Source organism: Oratosquilla oratoria, chromosome 30, assembly GCF_046742065.1.
Source record: "Oratosquilla oratoria isolate Oo_2021 chromosome 30, ASM4674206v1, whole genome shotgun sequence".
NCBI lineage: Eukaryota > Metazoa > Arthropoda > Malacostraca > Stomatopoda > Squillidae > Oratosquilla > Oratosquilla oratoria.
In genome coordinates this window covers 43,605,256-43,629,936 of record NC_134806.1, presented here as the reverse complement: position 1 = coordinate 43,629,936, position 24,681 = coordinate 43,605,256, and the positions used below count along the sequence as shown (strand labels likewise).

General features: G+C 41.1%; 1 protein-coding gene across 3 annotated transcripts in view; it reads right to left on the bottom strand.

The window, feature by feature from the left end:
* aralar1 (calcium-binding mitochondrial carrier protein aralar1) overlaps positions 1 to 24,681 on the bottom strand; it is a 525,272-nt gene that overhangs the window by 25,173 nt on the left and 475,418 nt on the right. For all 3 annotated transcript variants that reach the window (XM_076212853.1, XM_076212855.1, XM_076212854.1), the window contains 5 exons: positions 19,266 to 19,362; positions 17,902 to 18,068; positions 13,639 to 13,757; positions 11,457 to 11,627; positions 5,171 to 5,311 (listed from right to left, as the gene is read on the bottom strand). In XM_076212853.1, the coding sequence (XP_076068968.1) occupies positions 5,171 to 5,311; positions 11,457 to 11,627; positions 13,639 to 13,757; positions 17,902 to 18,068; positions 19,266 to 19,362 (695 nt within the window). The remainder of the gene's footprint in view (positions 1 to 5,170; positions 5,312 to 11,456; positions 11,628 to 13,638; positions 13,758 to 17,901; positions 18,069 to 19,265; positions 19,363 to 24,681) is intronic.

Below are 24,681 nucleotides of genomic sequence, written 5' to 3'. Positions count from 1 at the left end.
AGATTTAGTTTATCCAATCTTTGTTTGTATGTCAAATTAGAGAGTGTTGGTGCCATCTTTGTCATTGCTCTTTGAATTCTTTCTAGTTTATGTTTTTTTTTTAGAACTAGGTGTCCATAGTGTTGCAGCATATTCCAATTTTGGTCTTATCAGTGTAACTAATATTTTCTTTACCATTTCTTCATCCATGTAGTCAAAGGCTACTTTCATTGATCTTAAAAGTTAAAAGTTTCTCCGACTAATTTGTTGACATGTTTGTCTGGTGTCATGTCATTTGAGATAGTTACTCCTAGGTCCCTTTCAGAGTTGACTTTTTTAACTTCCTTTGTACCAATTTTATATTGACATAATATTCTATTTTTGCTTTTTCCAAATTCCATTATACTACATTTCTTAATGCTGAAATTCACTTCGCACTTCTGACTCCATTTCCAGACTTTGTCCAGTTCTTCTTGAAGTGATTTGCAGTCTTCCTCTATACTTACTCTCTTTAGTAGTTTCACATCATCTGCAAAGAAGTTCATATAACACTCCAACACTCCATCATTTTTTCCATGCTTTATCTCTCTTGGCTTTAGCCTCACTACATCTTTTGTTAAATCAACATTTTATATAAATCTCTTTTTGTTTCTTTTTTGGTACATATTTGTTGACTCCCTCTTTATAATTTTCTTTAAATATGTTCCATTTGTCTTTCATGTTTGTTTCCTCTTTTGAGAACCTATTCCAATTTCCGTTTTGGAAGAATTTCCTTAGCTTTACAAAGTCCATTTTGTTGTACATAAATCTTCCTTCTCTATGTTTATCATTTCTGTCTATATTATTTTGTTCTTTTAATTCAAACTCTATTAGTATACAAGGGAAAAGGGGACAAGTGTGAGTGTAGTAGTTTCAGAGGGATTAGCTTGTTAAGTGTAGTTGGGAAGGCTTATGGATGATCTTGATTGAGAGGATTAGGATAAGAACAGAGGGAGTAATTGGTGAGGAACAGTGTGGATTTAGGATGGGTAGAGTTTGTGTGGATCAGATTTTTGTGGTAAGACAGATATGTGAGAAAGCTATGGGAAAGGGGAAGGATGTTTTTTGGGCTTTTATGGATCTGGAAAAGGCTTACGATAGGGTAGACAGGAAGGCACTGTGGGAGGTTTTGCAGATATACAGGATAGGAGGAAAGCTTCTAGGAGCTGTCAAGAGTTTTTAAGAGAGTAGTAGAGCATGTGTCAGGATTAGAAATGGAGAGAGTGAGTGGTTCGAGGTAAAGGTGGGACTTCGTCAGGGATGCGTTATGTCGCCCTGGCTGTTCAACTTGTACATGGATGGGGTGGTGCGAGAGGTAAATGCAAAGGTGGTGGGTCAGGGATTGGAGATGGTTAAAGAAAATGGAGAAAAGTGGGAGGTGAGCCAGCTGTTGTTTGCGGACGACACTGCACTTGTGGCAGGATCAGAGGAGGGATTGAGGAAGTTGGTGACAGAGTTTGGGAGAGTGTGTGATAGAAGAAAGCTGAAGATAAATGTGGGTAAAAGTAAGGTGATGAGATGTACAAGGGGTGAAAGTGGCAGCAGACTGGAAGTGAGCATTAAGGGAGAGCGACTGGAGGAAGTGGATAGTTTTAGATACTTGGGTGCAAATGTGGCAGGAAAAGGTGGAGTGGAGGTGGAGGTAGAATGTAGATTGAGAGAAGTGAGTAAATGCCTTGGTGGATTAAAAAGTGTAATGAGGAATAGACATTTGGGAATGGATGCTAAGAGGAGACTGTATGAAGGAGTGATTGTGCCAACAGCACTGTATGGGGCAGAAACATGGAACATAAGAGAGGAAGAGAAAAGGAGTTTGAATGTGTTGGAGATGAGGTGTCTGAGAAGTATGATGGGGGTTACTAGGCTAGAGTGAGAAATGAGGTGAAGAGGAGAACATGGGTAGAAAGGGAGTTGGGAGATAGGGTTGTTGAAAGAATATTAGGATGGTTTGGACACATAAAAAGAATGAGTGAAGAAAGACTAGTAAAAGAGGTATGGAAGGCAGATGTGGAGGGAGTGAACATGAGGGGACATCCTAGGATGAGATGGATGGATGGGGTGAAGGGGGCTTTGGGGAAGAGGGGAATGTCTGTTGAGGAAGGACGGGAGAAGACAGAAGACAGGGGTGAATGGAGAATGGTTGTATATGGATGATGTTGTGATGCATGAGGTGGAATGGGTGGAGGGAGGGGGGGTGAGGTAGTATGTGTGAGCAAAATTTGATGCAGCCAGAAGGGATTTCTCCCTGTCTTCTCCTTTTGCATGGAGGGATGGAGAGGGGGGGTCGCCAATTTAATGAAGCGGCCTTGCTGTGGATGTGCTGTGTCTTGCAACACTGCTTCTGACCCAGGGCAGTGGACAGGATGCAGGGATGACCCGTCATCCAGGGGGTGCTAAGATAAGAGGGAAGGTGGAGGGATGTGGAGTGTATTTAGGGATGGAATGGGTGGGAATGATTTTATGCCTTTTTCTTTTTGGGTACCTCCCTTGTAAGGGGGAAAAAAGCCTTGGTATACGTATGTATTAGTATATGGTCACTCTTTCCAATTGGTGTTTTATACTCCATTCTGTTTACAAAGTCCAGTTCAGAAGTTAATATTAGTTCTAGTTTTGATGATTCCTCATTTTTGCTATATCTAGTATTTTCCTTAACTCATTGTGTTAGAGTATATTCAATGGTCATATCTAGTAGCGTGTTGCTCCAGAGTTCATCTCCCCCTTTAACTGTCATTTCTTCCTAAATTATGTCTTTTGCATTAAAATCGCCCATGTATTTACCTAGTTGTATTTACCAAGTTGTATTTTACAGGAAGGAAGCTATGCTTGTGGTGACCTGTCTTTGTATCTCTCAGCATCAAGTTTTTTTTCTTAAAATCTTGAATAGTGTTTGCACACACTGTTTCTTGATCTAATTTGTTCTAAGTATCTATCACTCTGTGTGGGAAGCTGTTTTTTTTTCAGATCTTTTCTGTAATTATCTTTTTTTAGTTTCATTTTGTGTCCTCTCATTTTTCCAGTATCCCATTTCAATAAGTCATTCTTATCTAAGATTTCCATTCCTTTCATTATTCTATAGATAGTTAGTAAGTCTCCTCTTTCCCTTCTTTGTTCCAGAGTTGGTAATTCTAATTTGGACAAACTTTGTTCATATGTCATTTCGGAAAGAGTTGGTGCTAGTTTTGTTGTTGCTCTTTATATTCTTTCTAATTTCTTTATATTCTTTTTGGTACTGGGTGTCCATAGTGTTGCTGCGTACTCAAGTTTTGGTCTTATTAGTTTTGTTAAATATTTTCATCATTTCCTCGTCCAAATAAGCAAATGCCACTTTTATTGACCTCAATAAATTGTAGGTTTCTCTGACTATTTTATTAATATGCTAATCCGGTGTCATGTCCTTGCTGATTATCATTCCAAAATCTTTCTCCGAGTTTACTTTTTTGACCTCTTCTTCACCAATTTTGTAATCTTTCAATATTCTGTTTTTATTTTTTTTCAAATTCCATTATACTACATTTCTTGATATTGAATTTTACTTCCCACTTTTGAGTCCATTTCCAGATCTTGTCCAAGTCTTGTTGTAATGAGTTGCAGTCTTCCTCCGTTTTTACTTTCTTTAGTATTTTTGCATCATCTGCAAAGAAATTCATGTAACACTCTACTCTTTTCATCGATGTCATTTATGTATATGGCAAACATGATCAGGGCCAGTACTGATCCCTGCAGGACACCACTTATCACTTCTTCCCAGTTTGAGAATTTGTCTCTAATTACTACTCTCATTTTCCTCCCAGTCAGGAAGTCTTTCATCCATTCCAATAATTTTCCTCTGATGCCACCTATTGACTCTATCTTCCTTATTAGTTTTTTGTGTGGTACCTTATCAAATGCCTTTTGTAGGTCCAGAAAGGCACAGTCTGCCCACCCATCTCTCTCTTGTATTATGTCTATTAATTTTGAGTAGAAGCAGATCAAGTTTGTTGTACATGATCTTCCTTGTCTGAATCCAAATTTATTTGGATTCAGTATAGTTTTTTCTTTCAAATGCTTAACCCATCTATTTTTGACGACTTTTTCACAAATTTTTGCTACTGTGCTTGTTAGAGAGACTGGTCTGTAGTTTGATGAGTCTTCTTTGTTTCCTCCCTTATAAATTGGTACAATGTTTGCCTTTTTCCAGTCATGTGGCACTTTTCCTTCTTTAAGTGAGAATTTAATTATATTGTATATTTTGTCTGTTAATTCTTCCATGCATTCTTTCAGTATCCAATTTGCAATTCAGTCCGGACCATGTGATTTTCTGACATCAAGTGTTTTAATTTGGTCACTGATTTCCTTCTGTGTTACAATTATTTCTTTCATTGAGGGGGATATGTATTTACCTAGTTGTATTTACCTAGTTGTATTTTACGGGAAGGGGAGCTATGCTCGTGGTGTCCCGTCTTTATATCTCATTTTATCTAAACTTATTTTTAAATTCATGTATTGTTTTTGCACACACTACTGTCTCATCTAACTTGTTCCAAATGTCTATTACTCTGTGAGGAAAGCTATTCTTTTTCAGATCTCTTCTATAGCTGTCTTTCTTGATTTTCTTTCCGTGTCCTCTTGTATTTCTTTAATCCCATTTTATTAGATCCTCTCTATCAATAATTTCTATGCCTTTCATGATTCTGTAAATAGTTATCAAATCTCCTCTCTCTCTTCTTGGCGTGTGTGTATATATGTGTCTGTATTTACCTAGTTGTATTTACCTAGTTGTATTTTACGGGAAGGGGAGCTATGCTCGTGGGGTCCCGTCTTTATATCTCATTTTATCTAAACTTATTTTTAAATTCATGTATTGTTTTTGCACACACTACTGTCTCATCTAACTTGTTCCAAATGTCTATTACTCTGTGAGGAAGGCTATTCTTTTTCAGATCTCTTCTATAGCTGTCTTTCTTGATTTTCTTTCCGTGTCCTCTTGTATTTCTTTAATCCCATTTTATTAGATCCTCTCTATCAATAATTTCTATGCCTTTCATGATTCTGTAAATAGTTATCAAATCTCCTCTCTCTCTTCTTGGCGTGTGTGTATATATGTGTCTGTGTGTATGTATGTATGTATGTAGAGTTGGATGGCATTGTTATTGAATGAAGGGAGAATTCTTACCTTGTAAAGACCAATGAAGCCAAGATCTTTTATGACAGTGATAGCAGAAATTTTCTTGACTGTTGCAATTTCTCCTGCAACCTGGAGGCGGATTTTGACAATTTCAAGGGGATTTGTGAATACAACCTGGGAACCACCAGCCTGGAAATAACAGAAAGTGTTAAACAAAATTCTTAACAGAAGCTGTAAAAATACAGTATTTCCTCAACTTTAGAAAACACAATTTACACAAGGTTATCCCACTAATTTATTGTATGGGCATCTTCTTCCTTATTCACACAAAATTAATTATAAAGCAGATAAGAGCATCCCAGAGATCTGTCATCCCTTCATCCATTTACTATCTCCCTCCATTCATTCTTACCTTTTATACTTTCTCTTCTTTCCTGAAAAGACACTCAACTATTCCAAAGCCCCCTTTAAACCCAATTCATCAGTTCATACTCAGACTTTCTCCGATCTTCATTCCATTCACTATTGCTTTCTACATACAACTTACTTTTTTCCTTCCTTTATTTCTTCTATATGCCCAAACCACCTCAGTACTCTCTGATCGACCTTATCCAACAGTTCCCCTCCCATCCTCATTCTCCGTCTCATGTCTACATTTCTCGCTAATATTCAACTAGTAACAATACATTTTGTTTTTCTCATTACTACTATTCTCATTTTTACCCACATTATCTTTAATGACACCTTCCAGCCACACAGGTAGTGGTGAGGAGCCTACACCAGGAGGTGCATAGCTACAGCTGACATCATCACCTTTGCCTATGCACTTGAACTATTGGGTCAGGTAACAGTCACTGCTGGGAATAGGAGAGAAGTGCAAGATTCGATCCCACAACTAAGTGAATAAAAGACCAGCAAGCTTCTGATTATGTCACACACCCACACATTTAATTACTTACCAAGAGCTGCTCATTCTCTCCCTTGCTCTCTCCATTCCCAACATCCTTCCTACCAAGAATAGGGAAAACACCCTAAAGTGGAATTAAACAGCCAAACTTTTCCTTTAGAAAAGAACCCTGAAACTCCAGGCCTCACTTTTGATACTCGTATAACCTTCAGCCCACATGTCAATTGTAAGTATGGGGTTTGGACAACAAAAGGAAACTACTGTCTTCAAGTAGTTCATAAGAACCACACATTACGCTTCCACATTACACCTACCACACTCCCAAACTTACACTCACCTTTCCTTTTCAGTTTAGTTTCACTAAATCCTAACACATCCATCTTCTTTCTCACAAACATATTATTAGGTTCCTTTTAGTTCTTGCTTGGAACACATCCTTGCAAATTTCAAGATATAATTACACCTAGGTCTCTTAATCCAACACTTGCCAACTACCACCACTTGTGCAGATGTTTGGGCCCAGGACATAAACCCACTTGAGGAATTGGCCTGGGATGTAAAATGCCACCAATTCTCAAAGTGGGTTTAAGTCCTGGGCCCAAACATCTAACCAAGTGGTGGTTTATGAGTGTTGAATTAAAAGACATAGGTATACTAGGGTTCTGGTTGGATTCTTCCTCATAGACCCTTTTTTGCCTTGAATCTTTACAGGATAAACTTACAGAGATGGATTCCTCATCCTCTCATTTTGTTACATTTAGTTGCCTTTAGTCACATGCATTAGAATAGTGTTGGGATTTTTATCCTCACACAAAAGAAGCACAAGAAAATGAAGAGGTGAAGACTTTGGGGTGGTAAACAATAGATTCAACAGTCAGAAAAGAAAAAAAATGACAAACATGAATAATAAGACTCTGGTATCCAGGAGTGTCCCGTAAGTCGTTCAGTAAGGGTTACATATATCTACATACATATACCAATGGCTTTTTCCCCCTTACAAGGGAGGTAGTCAAAGGCATAAATCCACTGCCACCCATTTCATCCCCACATAGTCCACTACCATTCACCACCCCTCCCTCCCTCTTTTCTTGGCAGGTCACCCTGCATTTACCCCACTACCCTGGGTCAGAAGCAATGTAGCAAGACACAGCACATCCACAGCAAGGCCACTTCATTAAATCAATGACCCCCCTCTCCATCCCCTCTTGCAGAAAAAGAGAAGACGGGGAGAAATCTCTTCAGGCTGCATCAAAATCATTCATACATACTCCCTAACCCCCATCCCCCAACAACTCCCTTCCATGCTTCACAGCATCATCCATACACAACCATTCTCCACTCATCCATATTTTCTGTCTTCTCCCTTCCTTCCTCAACAGACATTCCCCTCTTTACCTCATCCATCCATCTCATCCTTGGTCACCCCCTCATGTTCACTTCTTCCACCTCTGCCTTCCACACCTCTTTTACTAACCTTTCTTCACTCATTCTTTCTATGTGTCCAGACCATTCCAATACTCTCTCATCAATCCTATCTCCCAATTTCTTTTCCACCCCTGCTCTCCTCCTCACCTTCTCATTTCTCATTCTATCCAGCCTAGTAACCCCTACCATACTTCTCAGGCATTTCATCTCACATTTAAACTCTTCCTCTCTTATGTTCCATGTTTCTGCCCCATACAGTGCTGTCGGCACAATCACTCCTTCATACAATCTCCTCTTAGCATCCATTTCCAAATGTCTATTTCTCATTACACTTTTTAATCCCCCATGACATTTATTTATTCTCTCAATCTCCATTCTACTTCCACTCCTCCCTTTCCCACCACATTAGCACTTAAGTATCTAAAGCTATCCACTTCCTCCAGTCTTTCTCCCTTAATACTCACTTCTAATTTGCTGCCACCCTCTCCTCTTGTACATCTCATCACCTTACTTTTGTCCAAATTTATCTTCAATTTCCTTCTTTTGCACATCTTCCCAAACTCAATCACTAACTTCCTTAACCCCTTCCATACGGTGCCGCACACGTAGGCGTCATGGACTTAGATCTCGGTGGCAGCAGCCAATGCCAGCCGTACGACGTGTCGTAATAATACTGGCATCATAAAATATAGTCACCGCTTATATCGATCGTTCTCTCTTCACCCGTGAATTTTGATAACCATAGAAAATGCGATTACAAAAGAATTAGAAAGAATGTCAATATGGAGGGGCGACTACAATAAATATAATCAAGACGCCGATATGGCAGCCTCGCGAATACACTCGCTCCCCATGACGCCTACGTGTGCGGCACCGTATGGAAGGGGTTAATCCCTCTTCTGATCCTGCTACAAGCAGTGTCATCAACAAACAACACCTGGCTTATCTCCCACTTTTCTCCATTTTCTTTAGTTATTTCCAATCCCTGGCCCATTACCCTTGCATTTACCTTTCACACCACTCCATCCATGTATAAATTGAACAGCCAAGGCACCATAACACATCCATGGTAAAGTCCTATCTTTACCTCAAACTCTCTTGATTTCTAATTGTATCACAGGCCCTACTATTCACATAAAAACTCTTAACTTCTCTTAACAGCTTTCCTCCTACCCATATATCAGCAATGCTTCCCACAGTGCCTTCTTGTCTATCCTGTCATAAGACTTTTCCAAATCCATAAAGGCCCAAAATACATCCTTACCATTTCCTAAAGCCTTCTCATATCCTTATCACAAAAATCTGATCCATGCAGCCCCTACCTGTCCTAAACCCATTGTTCCTCACCAATTACTCCCTCTGTTCTTCTCCTAATCCTCTCAATGAAAACCATCCCATAAGCCTTCCCAACTACACTCAACAAACTGATCCCTCTGAAACTACTACACTCCCACTTGTCCCCTTTTCTCTTTTTTAGAAACTCCGCATGACACCCATCTAACCGAGGTGCCTTACCTGCTCTCATCATTTTGATAGCTGTTTTCAATTCATTTTTCCTTATTTCTCCTCTATTTTCCTCATTCATCACATATATCTATGTAGTCAATATTCCAGTGCAGTGATACCTTGAGATAGGAAATTAGTTCCGTGACTGCTGTTGTATGTAAAAAAAAATCATATCTCAAACAATTATTCCCATTTAAATTAATGCTGTATCTTGCGACACTGCTTCTGACCCAGGGCAGTGGACAGGGTGCAGGGATGACCCGTCATCTAGGAGGTGCTAAGATGGGAGGGAGGGTGGAGGGGTGTGGAGTGTTTTCAGGGATGGAATGGGTGGGAATGATTTTATGCCTTTTCCTTTTTGGCTACCTCCCTAGTAAGGGGGAAAAAGCCTTGGTATATGTATGTATGTAAATTAATGGAAACAGAATTAATCCGTTCCAGCAATATGAAATTACCCCAAAACAAACTTAAATTACACAAAACAAGCACAATTTATAGATAAATACATAGTAATAACACACACAATGATAAAATAATAAATAACAATTATGTTATTTATCATATGATACCACAAAGACGGGCGACAGAGGCGAATGGAGGTGTGAGCCAGGAGGAGGAGGGAGGGAGAAGGCAATGAGAGCTAGCATACAATGCACACACACGTACAATGGGTAATGATGAACACACAATTAAACATTATAAACTCACACATATTAATACAAATGAAATTAAAATAATTAAGATTTTTTTTCCTTTTTCATGTGATTAAAAACAATGCTACACAAATTTTTTGGGCTTTTAAATTTTTTTTTGTGGGGGTCGGGGGGGTGGCTTTTCAATTTAATTTTTTATCATCACCTTTATTTTCACATCTGGCCCTTTAGGCCTCGCCTTCATTACCTTCACTGCGTGGTCGCTTTAACCACTTCCATACGGTGACGCCTACGTAGGCAGCATGAGGAGCAAGTGGGTACTCGATGATGCCGACGTCGCCATCTTGATTATATCTATTGTAGTCGTACCTACGTAATTTCCATTCTCTCTAAACTGGCTTCATCAATTTTCTATGGTTATCAAAATACACGGGTGAAGGAGAACGAACAATTGAGCACTGACTTTATTTTTTATAATGCGATTATTATGACGCAACATCGCACGTCGGGCAGCTAATGCTACCAGACATGTGCTGTGCCCCGGAGTGAAGAGGTTAAGAGAAAACAATCAAGAGTAGTCTGTTTCTGCCTCTTTTTGAATATGTTGCAAAAATGTGAAAGGCACATATCATTAAATAAGGCACTTGCTCTCCCTGTAGACAATTTCTCAGGGTGCTTTTTCTCTACAAAATCAGGCACTTCTTGCCATTTGGCAAGAATATCACGAATTTCACGTGAAGTTAGATCCTCCTCCTCCTCCTCAACCTCCTCCTTAACCTCTTCACTCCGGGCCAAAATCTCGCGGGCAGCATTAGCTGTCAGACATACGATGTGTCGTAATAATACTCGCATCATAAAATATAGTAACCGCTTATATCAATCGTTCTCTCTTTCACCCGTGAATTTTGATAACCATAGAAAATGTGATGAAGACAGTTTAGAGAGTATGTCATTATGCAGGGGCAACTACAATAGATATAATCAAGACGCCGATATGGCAGCCTCACGTATCCACTTGCTCCTCATGCCGCCTACGTATGCGGCACCGTATGGAAGGGGTTAATGCTGAGTACCTTTGGGACCCATGGTTATGCAAAAAAATCAAAATAATAATGTACAAAACAGGCACAAACACGACAAACAGTGAAGATGTAAACGAGAAGACAACACACAAACTAAAGTGTCGGGAATCATCAGGAGCCAAGTGAACAGTCTGCCACCTAACGCTGGCATTTCAAATTATCGCACATCACTATATCGTATCTAAAAATTGTTGTTGTATGTTAGGACATAAATTTAAAAAAAAATTTACATTGTATCTCAAATTTTTCATATGTTAGGGCAATTGTATCTCAAGGTATCACTGTACAGGAATAATAAAACAGCAAACTCAAAACAACCTATGACAGCAGCTTTATTGCATATTAATCTAATACTTCCTTGAAAAACCATGTGAACACCTATCACTGTTCCTCGGAGCCCCAGCACCCAAAAGCTCCAAAGTTGTGGCTACCAGAAATAGATGGAGTGAACTTGAGAACACCAAGAATGACATGGATGGATTGGGTAATGCAAGAGGAGTATCTGTCAAGCAAGGAATATGGAATGCAGATTGTTTGTAAAAAAAAAAATGATGTAGCCCAAAAGGAGGTTCTTGTCTGGAATGAGGAAGAGACCTTTTCATCCATCTCAGTCCTATTAAATGCATCCCTGTCATTTCTTCTTACATTATTAATGCAAATTTTGTACCTCAGCACTTTCCCAGCATTCTTACTAGTTTGTTTCACCCCTCATGGAAGGGGTTGTTGCATAATTTTGTACATTTTTCCAAAGATCTACTTACACAGGCACCAGCAACCATCTCACCCCATAGAGGGATGTTGCCCTTCTTATCGGTCAGCTTATCACGCATCAAGTCATTCATGGTGAGCTTGATGGCCTTCTCTGGGGCCACACCAATGAGCTGAGGCACCAGGCCACGGTACAATCCAGTCACACCTTCATGGCGGATGACCTGCACAAAAAAAAAAGAGGACAGTCTTAGCATATATGAGAGGTGGGGAATCTGGACCATGAGTCATATACATCAACGCCGAGACTGCAAATTCACACATGGTTTAATGACCACCTTATGAGTCAATAACCTTAAAAAAAAAAAAAAAAAAAAAAAAAAAATGCAGGATGCCTACTTCTCACTCAAGGGATTCAGCAAGGAGCCGAAATCCTTTGGGTGACAATTGCACCCTATCCCTTTTATATAGATGATTCTTACCATAAAAGCAATCCCAACTGTCAACAAATGCCCATCCATTAGTTTGACAATGTTTCACCAACCTGCAATTCATTGCAATAGCCCTGGAATGCCACATGTCTCCAACTCTATGTCTCAGAAAGATTCCACATACAACAGGAACCCCTCCCTTATTCCTAATCTTATCTAGCACATCCCAGAACCACGCAAACAACTCCTCACTCCCTAACTTACCTATGTCATTCATCCCAGCACTCAAGCAAACTATGGGTTTCTTACCTTCCCCGACTATACACTCTTCTATCCTGTCTCTAACATCACTTCTCCCCGCCCCGGGGAAACACACCTGGGTCCTATGCTCCCTATCTTTGTCACAGAAGGCCCTATCTAAATACATCATCTGGTCCCTACAACCAAAATCTTATCTGTGGGCAGGGGTCTAGCAATTGCCCTACCCTTTTTCTCTTGCATCTTCTTTGTTTTTTCTTCTTGTAGACCAGCAAGAGCTTAAAAAGAGTTTTTGCATTCAAGTGGGCCTGGTGAGGGCTTTTTACCATCTCACTGTGTTTTGTTTCCCATCCAGGATCCAAACATGGTTTGTCATCCATGTTTTGGGCCTTCGAGCAAAGAACTCGATTCTCCTCTTTAAGGCCCTCAACAGTCCTCTCTAAGGTTACAATTCTAATACATAGGGATTGTACCTCTTCGGTACTGATCACTGAAACACAACCACTCGCCATCTCACTGTTTGAAGCAGCCATGAGAGGGGGGAGAGGGAGAGAGAGAAAGAGAGACAGGGAGGGACAGGGAAAGGGGGAGGAGAGGGAGAGAGGGGGGAGAGGGAGGGAAGGGAGAGAGGGGGGAGAGGGAAGGGAGAGAGGGGGAGAGGGAGGGAAGGGAGAGAGGGGGAGAGGGAGGGAAGGGATAGAGGGAGGGAAGGGAGAGAGGGGGGGGAGATGGAAGGACAGGGAAAGGGAGGGACAGAGAGAGAGGGGGAGAGGGAGGAACATGGAGAGGGGGAGAGAGGGAGGGGCAGAGGGGGAGGGCAATGGAAACAGGGGGAGGGAGAGGGAGGGAGGGGGAGGGGGCAAGAGAGAGGGAGGGGAGGGAGAGAGGGAGGGAGAGAGAGAGTGGGAGGGGGCAAGAGAGGAAGGGGGAGAGAGGGAGAGAGAGAGTGGTAGGGAGGGGAGGGGGAGGGGAGGGAGGGAGGGAGGGTGGAGCAAAAGAGGAAGGGGGAAAAAAGAGGGTAAGAGGGGGAGAAAGAATACTCCTTTTCTGCTCTTTTCTCCCTCTTTCCCCCTCTTCCCTCCTCTTTTTTTCTCCTTTCCCTCCCTCCTATACCCTGCTTCTCTCACTCCTTCCCACCCCTCTTCCCCCATTCCTTTCCCCCTCTTCCCCCATTCCTTTCCCCCTCTTCCCTCACTCCTTTCCCCCCTCTTCTCTCACTCTTTCCCCCTCTTCCCTCACTCTTTTCCCCCCTCTTCCTCCACTCCTTTCCCCCCTCTTCTCTCACTCTTTCCCCCTCTTCCCTCTTTCCTTTCCCCTCTTCCCTTCCCTCTATTCCCTCCCTTCACCCCTTTCCCCTCCTTCCCCACTCTTCCCTCCCTCTCCCCTCCTTCTTTCTAACTCTACCCTCCTTTCCTCCTTCTCCCAGCCTTCCCCCCTCTTCCCTCCCTCTCCCCTCCTTCCTCCCTCTTCCTCTAGGCAATATGTGAGTGATCTCAATAAAGAAACACCATATCAACACTGAATTAAAAAAATAAAATAAACTCACCTTTTTGAAACAGTCAAAGGAATTACGATACATAAGTTCACCAATGTAGGACCCTGAGCGCTGATTCTGTAGCCGAGTCTTTACGAGGTCAATGGGGTATACAGCAGTAGCACCAATTGCTGTAATACAAAATGTAACAAAACTGATATTTCATATACTGATTATATACAATTTTGCTATTCTTGATGTACTATCATGTACAGTACTCACCTTATGAAGCAACTTATAAATATATATTGTAACTGCCTCCCCTTTTTTTTTTTTTTTTTTTTTTTTTTTTTTTTTTTTTTTTTTTTTTTTTTTTTTTTTTTTTTTTTTTTTTTTTTTTTTTTTTTTAAATCCTGCAACCCCACAGTGGCTGGCAATGGTCCCTGGAACTTCCCCATAGATCTCTCTAGGAAGAGACCTCAGACTGTTGTCTGTTTCATTAGTGTGAACTGTTTCTATATTACCAGAAGAAAATGGTGGTGGAAGGAGTGCAGTTGCCTGGAGTCAGTTCTCATTGTGTGTGTGTGTGTTGGGGGGGAGATAAGAACAAGACGAATTATAAGAAGAATCAAAAGAAAATGAATAATCAGAAGAAGAAGAAAAAAATAAAATAAGAAGAGGATGAACCAGAAGAACAGGAACAAAAAGATGAAGAAGAAGAATCAGAATCAGAGGAAGAAGAAAAAGAAATAGAAGAAGAAGAAGAAGAAGAAGAAATAGAAGAAGAAGAAGAAATAGAAGAAGAAGAAGAAGAAGAAGAAATAGAAGAAGATATAGAAGAAGAAGAAGAAGAAGAAGAAGTAATAGAAGAAGAAGAAGAAATAGCAGCAGCAGCAGCAGCAGCAGAGGAAGAAACTTGAGGCTGAAGGGTCTTCTTCCCTTTCCCCTGTCACATTGGGTCAGAGGCAATGCAGCAGCAAGACATGACACTTCCAGAAGAGGACCCAACAGCTGGAGCTTATTTATCTCCACTGCCTCATTACACGGTAACCCACTCCCCTTCATCCACTTGATAAAGTTATGGAACACACAGGAACACCCTTATTGGCTGCATCATTTCCTTTTCTATATGCATTCTCCATTCACTCTTATCTTTTGTATTTTTTTTAATGTCCAAACCATCTCAGGATACACAAGGAGCTCATGAAAGAATCCATAAAATATTCCATTATCTACATACATACATACATACATATACCAAGGCTCTTTCCCCCTTACCAGGGAGGTAGCCAAAAAGGACAAGGCATAAAATCATTCCCACCCATTCCATCCCCGAAAACACTCCACACCCCTCCACCCTCCCTCCCATCTTAGCACCTCCATTATCTATAAAATCATAATCCATAAAACCCACAATCCATAAAGGAGAAAACAAATGGGTATTGGATGGGTAAAAGGTTGGTGTGTGAATGCCTTGGCTGACTACCTCCCTTGTAAGCGGAAAGAGGCCTTTTCCTACATAGACTGAATAAGAATTACTAGGGAACTACGAAGTCTGTAGTAGAAATCACTCCCAAAACATGTAGGAGCAAATCATGTGTGTTACTGTGTCATCACCATCACTAAAATAGTACACACATATAGATACATACCAAAGAGTCTTTTCCCTCTTATAAGGGAGGTGGCCAAATCAAAGCCTACATCCAACCCACACCCACCAAAACCCACTCATTGCCTCTTCAAGCCCAAAGGAACTTTCCCCCATCTTCTCTATTTTCCTGCATGACAGGACAAGGAGAGAGGGAAGTGGCTCTGTTGTAAATGTACTGTGTCTTGCTGCACTGCTTCTGACCTGGGTAGTGGGCAGGAGATAGGGATGACCATTCATCCACCAGGAGCCAAGATGAGAGGGAAACAATGGGTGGTGGATGGGAGTGGGTGTGTGCCTTGAGTGACTACCTCTCTTATGAAGGGGAAGCAGCCCTTGGTATATAGACAGATGTAGTACCACCACAGAATTGGTCTAGCACCGGCCACCAAGTGCCCAAAATGCAACTACTACACAGGACACAGAACACACTTTGCACTCCCCTGCACTCACTTCAGACAACTCCACAAAATTTCTTCATAAAGTGACCTACGGACTGAACTTTAGGCTATGACCTGTTTTGATGGTGCAACAGTAATTGACTTCAGATAATTTAGCAGATTTAAGTGTATAGGGTTTAACAATAATAACTGTTGCCTTGGATTTCACCAATTTTAAATCCACAGTCCTACAGTGGCTGGCAAAGGTCCTCAGACCCTCCTAAAGATTTCTCCAAGATAAAATTTTGGATTACTGTCCATGTGTTCATGTGGGACTGTTTCTGTGTCAGCAAGTGAAAGAAGAAGCAGTATGAGGAGGAGGAGGAGGAGGAGGAGGAGGAGGGGAAAGGGAACAGTCACATGTTGTCAGATCTTTTTATGCAAGGTGGAGGAAATACAGTCAAAGTTGACCGAGACATTGATTGAGCTTTGACCAGAGACCAAGTGCCAGCAGGAGGGTTGACATACATACATACATACATACATATACCAAGGCTTTTTTCCCCCTTACCAGGGGGGGTAGCCAAAAAGGACAAGGCACAAAAACATTCCCACCCATTTCATCCCCGAAAACACTCCACACCCCTCCACCCTCCCTCCCATCTTAGCACCTCCTAGATGACGGGTCATCCCTGCACCTTGTCCACTGCCCTGGGTCAGAAGCAGTGTCGCAGGACACAGCACATCCACAGCAAGGCCGCTTCATTAAATCGGCGACCCCCCCTCTCCGTCCCCCCATATAAAGGAGAGGACGGGGAGAAATCCCTTCGGGCTGCGTCAAACATTTTTGCTCACACACACTACCTCACCCCCATTCCCCCGTCCAATCCACCTCATGCATCACAACATTTTCCATATACAACCATTCTCCATTCACCCCTGTCTTCTGTCCTCTCCCGTCCTTCCTCAACCGACATTCCCCTCTTCCCCAAAGCCCCCTTTACCCCATCCATCCATCTCATCCTAGGACGTCCCCTCATGTTCACTCCCTCCACATCTGCCTTCCATACCTCCTTTACTAGTCTTTCTTCACTCATTCTTTCCATGTGTCCAAACCAACCTAATACTCTTTCATCCACCCTATCTCCCAGCTCCCTTTCCACCCCTGTTCTCCTCCTCACTTCCTCATTTCTCACTCTATCTAGCCTAGTAATCCCCATCATACTTCTCAGACACTTCATCTCAAACACATTCAAGTTCCTTCTCTCTTCCTCTCTCATGTTCCATGTTTCTGCTCCATACAGTGCTGTTGGCACAATCACTCCTTCATACAGTCTCCTCTTAGCATCCATTCCCAGATTCCTATTCCTCATTACACTTTTTAAACCACCAAGGCATTTACTCACTTCTCTCAATCTACATTCTACCTCCACCTTCACTCCACCCTTTCCTGCCACATTTGCACCCAAATATCTAAAACTATCCACTTCCTCCAGTTGCTCTCCCTTAATGCTCACTTCCAGATTACTGCCACTTTCACCCCTTGTACATCTCATCACCTTACTTTTACCCACATTTATCTTCAGCTTTCTTCTATCACACACTCTCCCAAACTCTGTCACCAGCTTCCTCAATCCCTCCTCTGATCCTGCCACAAGCGCAGTGTCGTCCGCAAACAACAGCTGGCTCACCTCCCACTTTTCTCCATTTTCCTTAACCATCTCCAATCCCTGACCCAACCTTTGCATTCACCTCTTGCACCACCCCATCCATGTATAAGTTGAACAGCCAGGGTGACATAACGCATCCCTGACGAAGTCCCACCTTTACCTCAAACCACTCACTCTCTCCATCTCTAATCCTGACACAAGCTCTACTACTCTCATAAAAACTCTTAACAGCTCCCAGAAGCTTTCCTCCTATCCCGTATATCCCCCTATCCCGTATATCCGGGTTGACAGTTTTGGAAAATAGATAGCAGTCCCACTGTCTGGGTCAGAAGCAATGCCGCAAGGCACAGCACCTTCACAGCAGAGCCTGACAGATGAAGCTGGTTCGCCCCCAATGCCTCATTCATATGGTGACCCTCCCTACTCCTTCACTCATGAGTAATTAGAGACAACCAGGAGAAGTCCCTTTGGGCTGTGTCAATTTATCATCCATTCATAACCATTCTCCATTCACACCTAATTTCTTGCCTTCTCCCTTCCCTGCTCAACAAACATTCCCCTTTTTCCTAAGGTCCCCTTCAACCCATCCATCTTATTTTGGGCATATTTTACACCATTTCACAGTTAAAATACTAACCGCCTGCAATTGAGCCAAGGGTGAACCTGTAGGCACTCTCAAGGAGTTGTGTGACAATGGATCTCTGCTCTGGACTCTCCACAGCCTTAATGTCCGTCAACTTGCGAGTGATGACCTTCATGTATTGCTCAGGAGTAATGACCTCCAGGTCACTATAAACAATTCGCCTGAAACAAATGGACTTGTACAATGACACATTTCAGCAATTAGAATAAATGGCCAAAACTAGCAAGAGTTGAATCTTAGGCCATGTATTGCAAGTGATTTCTTTTAATACCTGCTGTAGTCAAATGATCTTAGCTTTGTCAATACACAGACCAAGGTTCAAATCCCACCAGGGTTAGTTGTCTATTCCAACATGTATAAAATTAATGGTACCATTCTACTAAATGTATATAATTCTTCACAAACTTCCAGTTTATCATGAATTCTGATGATAAAAGAAGAAAGTCACTTTATAATATGATCAATTTCTTTGAAAAAGATGCAAAAATCAGTAAATATACCTAAAAAGAAATTCTAAACTCCGCTTCTTGATTAGTCAATCAATCTGTTGCCCTGGGTTTTCTCTTGTAGGAGACCTGTTGCCCTAAAGGACTTAGCTATAACTGCCAATTATGCCCATAAGTTACTCAGTGAAAAGATTTTATTTTGGAGAGCTTTCTGGAGTGAGTGTAACATAGTGTGACTTGTCTTTTGGGTAACTGGTTCCTAATGCCACGCCAAATCTGTGTCAGTACCGTTTCAGTGCAAGGCCATGACCTAAACATAGGTATGCCAGTTCTTGTTTGTAATGAAAGTGAGTTCTCTGTTGGGATGATATCTGGAAGAGTTTGGTGAAGTACAGAATTTGGTGACCTATAATGGAGTTGTTTTGTAATCACTGTGTATGCATTTTTGTATAGAGGTGTTGTGAGAGTATGTTGTTGTAGATGTTTAAGTACAATATTGCTGAAGCATTAAAATGCCAACACTGTACAGTAAACCTTCAACAAACTGAACCTCATTAAACTGGATTTTGAATACAGCAAACAGCCTGATCCACCCAAACAAGCCTCTGTTATATTGAACAACAGTATGACATGTGCAATAATCCATGAAATGATTCAACAAGCCTCTAATATGCTCACCTTTAATGCAGTGAGCATTTGGCTGCCCATTGCTAACTTGGTTTATATTCCATAAAGTTTGTTTGAGTACATACAACCAAATACAGCCCCTTAAATAATAAACTTCATTTAAGAAGCCAAAAATGTCATCTTAAAAACAAACATTTAAAGAGTCTGAACCTTCTTTCCAATAAGTTTAGTTTCTCGAGAATTTACTGTACATATGTCAATAAACAATAACAAACTGCAACCTACCCAGAACTTTGACTGATGAGTTCTGTCATATGGAACAGGATTTCCACTTCCAGGGGCGTGATTTGTGACATCATCTGGGCCGAGTGAAGGAATTCCTCTGAAAGTATTGAAGCAGCATTTATTGAGAGAAGGATAAGTGATTTAGATAATGATTAGTCAAGTTTCACAAAGTGGAAAACCCACAACCCCACAGTGGCTGGCATTGGCCCTTGGGGACTCATACAGATCTCTCTGGGAAGATACTTTGGACTTTGGTCTGTTGTATCAGTGTGGAATGGTTTCCATATCACCAGCTGCTAGAGGAAAGAAAACAGCCACAACATACAGGTACCCATCACTGGTGCGACATACATACATATACCAAGTGCTTTTCCCTCTTACAAGGGAGGTAGCCAAGGTCAACAACATAACTCCACTCCCACCCATTTCATCTCCATATACTCCTCTCTCACTCAACACTCCTCACTCCCTCTTTTCTTGGCTCCTCTTGGATGGTGGGTCATCCCTGCCTCTCTCCTACTGCCCTGGGTCAGATGCAATGCAGCAAGACACAGCACATCCACAGCAAGTCCATTTCATTACATCCCCTCATAAAGAAATAGAGAAGACAGGGAGAAGTCCCTTCTGGCTGCATCAAAATATCATTCACACATACTCCCTCAACCCCCAATACCCCACCCACTCCCTTCCATGCATCACAGGATCATCCATACACAATCAATCTCTACTCACCCCTACCTTCTCTCTTCTCCCTTCCTCCTCAATAGACATTCCCCACCTTTCCCAATGCCCCTTTACCCCATCCATTTAATTTCATCCTTGGTCGCCCCCTCATGTTCACTCCTTCCACCTCTGTCTTCCACACCTCTTTTACTAATCTTTCTTCACTCATTCTTTCCATATGTCCAAACCACCCCAATACTCTTTCATCAATCCTATCTCCAAACTCCCTTTCCATCACCACTTTCCTCCTCACTTCCTTGTTTCTCACTTTATCCAACCTAGTAACTCCTTCCATATGTCCCAGGCATTTCTGCTCAAACATATTTAAACTCTTTCTCTCTTATGTCCCATGTTTCTGCCCCATACATTGTTGTTGGCACAATCATCCCTTCATACAATCTCCCCTTAGCATTCATGCCCAAATGTCTATTTCTCATTCCCTTTTTAATCCACCAAGGCATTTACTCGCTTCTCTCAATCTACATTCTACCTCCATCTCCACTCCTCCCTTTCCTGTCACATTTGCACTCAAGTATCTAAAGCTATCCACTTCCTCCAGTTTCTATCCCTTAATACTCACTTCCAATTCGCTGCCATCCTCTCCCCTTGTACATCTCATCACCTTACTTTTACCCACATTAATCTTCAACTTCCTTCTTTCATGCACCTTCCCAAACTCCATTACTAACAGAGGATTAATCCCTCCTCTGATCCTACCACAAGGGCAGTGTCATCAGCAAATAATGACTGGCTTATCTCCCACTTTTCTCCATTTTCTTTAACCATCTTCAATACCCAGCATTACTATTGCATTTACCTCTTGCACCACCCCATCAATGTAAAAATTGAACAGCCAAGGTGGCATAACACATCCATGGTGAAGTCCCACCTTTACCTCAAACCACTCACTCTCTCCATTTCTAATTCTAACACAGGCTCTACTACTCTTGTAAAAACTCTTTACGGCTCTTAAAAGATTTCCTCCTATCCCATATATCTGTAAAACCTCCCACAGTCCCTTCCTGTCTACCCTGTCATAAACCTTTTCCAAATCCATAAAAGACCTAAAAACATCCTTACCATTTCCAAAAGCTTTCCCATATATCTGCCTTACCCTTCCTTTTATTTCATTCCATCCTCCTTGTTCCACACACCATCTTTGCACACCTTGTGAATACTTCCTTGAAAGATCCCATTCCTCCTCCACTCCTAGCTCTACTCTATCCTTCACTTCCTCCCACTCTTCTCTCAGCTTCTTCTTGTACTTATTCTCCTTTTCTTTTTCATTTAAGCAGTTTACTCCTTTTCCTCTCTCCATTTATCCTCCACTCTCAATTTACCTTCCACCAAAAAATCATCTGATATTCCCCCATTCTCTCCCTTTCGAACATGTACATCCAAATCTCTTCCTACTGTTCTCATGGTTACAACTATATACCGTATTTTCCGGCTTATAATGCGCATCGGGTTATAATGCGCACCCATGCACTTCGTTATCTCAGTACACAGATAGCGCGCACCGACGTATAATGCGCATGCCCGAGCGCATTTGTCTATAACGCAGTTTTACCTCGGTATTTATATCATGTGAACGAGGTTACATGGAGAAGTATTTTTCATTGGCTAGAGCCACCGCTGGGAAATCTGTTTATTTGTCACTAACTTAAGTGTCAGTTTAGGCATCAATCAGGACACAACTAAGAAAAAGTCGGAACTACAACCACTCCTCGTTTAACGACCTACTCGGTTAGCGACGACGCGGAGTTACGACGGGCTTTATGACAGACCAATATTCGTTTAACGTAAATCTCCCGAAGTTACGACGTCGTGTACGATAATTAAGTTGGCTGAGGCAAATTTGTATGATGTTATAAATGAACTTGTACGGTGGATATTAGCTGTGAGGTAAAGTGTTCTGAAGCTTAGGTCTACATTACCATCCTGCAAGCTGCACAAACTACCTGGGGTACAGTATATACTGGTATTGGTAAATTTTTAGTTTCAACCATGAGCGCAATATAGCAATAGAAAATTATTTATTAATTTTGTAAATTATAATGCATCAACGCAATATACAATTTTGTGAGCGGAAATAAAAAAAGTGCGAAAACAGATTTCGTAAGTAACGAAGTCATGTCGGACGAATGGTACAGGATGTTTGTTATGATAGATGCCGATGTCGAAGAAATGAAAGGATGATAAATTCGTCTAACCTAAACTAAACTAACCTAACCTGTGTTTAATAAATCATCACCTGCAAATTAAATGTCATCCGGCTCGTCCTCGTTGTCGTCGTCGTGAGAGACGTTGGCGGGCTTTTCAACCACTCTCTCAGCTTGCGGGGAATACAAAGTTATTGCAGCTTGAAGGAATGCATGTATCTCCGCACCATACCATTCCTTCAAGAAAATATACCTGGCGAGGTAGTCGGAAGTACCGAGGCCGTCAATTGACAGACGAAAAGATGGCGTCCCGATCCTATGCTACTGACTACTATGCTACTGCTACTATGCTTGTTCTTTACTTATATTTCCGCCCACAAAATTGCATATTACGTTGATACATTTTAATATACAAAATTAATCATTAGTTTTCTATTGCTCTATTGTGCCCATGGTCGAAACTAAAAAAATACCCCGGTATTTAATATGGAATGTCAGCATACGCGGATTTGGTCATATACGGTAATTTCAGGAACCTAACCATGGTAAATAAACAGTAAATAAAGCTTTAATGTACTGTATAAAAGAGGGAAAATAAACGAAAATAAAGATACATGTATTGCTGGACATTGTACATACATTACATGTACGTATATGTATTCACTTTCGCTTAACGACCAATTCGGTTAACGACGGCGACGCTGGTCCCAATTGTCGTCGTTAAACGAGGAGTGGTTGTACATGTACCGGTATATGACTCATGTTGTGCGTTGGTCCCATATTACTTTGTAGCTTAAATAGTTTTTTGGAAATATGACCTAAAAAAAATATTAAAAGTAAAATATACAGAAAAATTTCGGGATTTTTACAGAAAATGTTCATTTTATATCTTGAGGAAATATTTCGTCTTTACCATTTTTTTTTTTATTTAATACTGAAACAAACTACAGACTGTTTCGTTTTAGCTTTGAACCTGCAATGACAGTGGTGAAATAGGACAGTCTCTCATCGAGGTGACGTTTAGTTAATATAATTCCCGAAAGAGGGTGTTGTAGTCAGGTGTTTGACACGAGTTTATGAACGGCCGCAACGGAATTTGTACCATACCTAAAGTGAAGCAACAAAGCCAACATAAAAATTCAAACTAAGATGCTGTGAACATGGGTAAATATCATGAATAATGATCATGTTTCATGGTGTTTAGGCCTATTTAAACATGAAAAATAAGATTCGATAGATACCTACCTATACCAAATATTATACGGTAGCCCATGCTGGCGTAGTCTTTCATGTCACCATGGCTGTTCTTCTTGTTCTCACGGAACGTCACGGAGAAGTGTGCCTCCCGACTTTGTGACGGCCAACATCGTCACGTTGTTGTGAAAAAAATTACACACACAGCCGCAGAATTTTTATTGTAGGCCGTAGATAATGCGCACCGCCGGATAACGCGCACCCCCCATTTTTAGGCCCTTCCAACGGAAAAAAGTCGCGCACTATACGCCGGAAAATACGGTACTCCTTAACCCCTACAGCATCAGCGGCATATGCCGTATGCTGCAAATTCAAAAATTCGCCAAAAATAGGCATTACGTCAAGGGTCAAATTTGTGGTAATGACCAAGTAGCCCTATCCATTGGCTATAAAAAACACTCAATTTTTTTTATTTATTGACAAAACTGGCAACTCCAAAGGCAATTTTTGGGGGATAACTTGGGGCATAAAATCGGCCTTTAGGACATAATTTAGGTGACTCTGGAGTACGAAATGAAGTATGAGGAGGTGAAGTTGTACTTCGACAGTTAGGCAGGAGCTATTTAGTATGTATTCTGACATACTGAAATGGCAATTTCGCACTGCCAATTTTCATAATAAATGCTTAATACAAAATATGGCTGGGCAATAATGGTGTGATGAATGCTTACTAAAACATTTACCAAAACAATAAGAAACACCACAATCACCTATCCTCCATGAAAGAAAAAAAAAAATAAATAAATAAATAAATAAATAAATTTACCACATAACAAAGTGATAAATATTTGCCAAAAAATCCATAAAAACTATATATAAACATGTTTTCCGTATTATGGGTGACTGTATATTGATTTGAAACATCATGAATGTAAAATTCCTTCACTCTCTGAAATTCTAACGAAGCTTCCCCAAAAAATACAACCTCGTTCAACCTGTGTGAGGAGCGAAAGTCTACATATGTTCTACCAAACTTTTGCATACATATCTCGACAAAATCGACCCAGTTTCTCCACTTCTAGGCTAAGGTGAATCAAAATAAGCAAGATTTGTTGGTTTTACATCATTTTGAGTTGATTTATGCAATAATTTTTTTTTATTTTGGCTCTGACGCTGTACAGGTTAAAGCCCTATCTACCACCCTTCCATCCCCCAACCCTCTCTCCCATGTGTACTTATACTTGACTTACTTCCTAAACACTGTATTTGTTATTATCAACTTTCTAGACACATCACCATCAACTCTCCACTATGATTTTTTTTATGGAACTCCACAC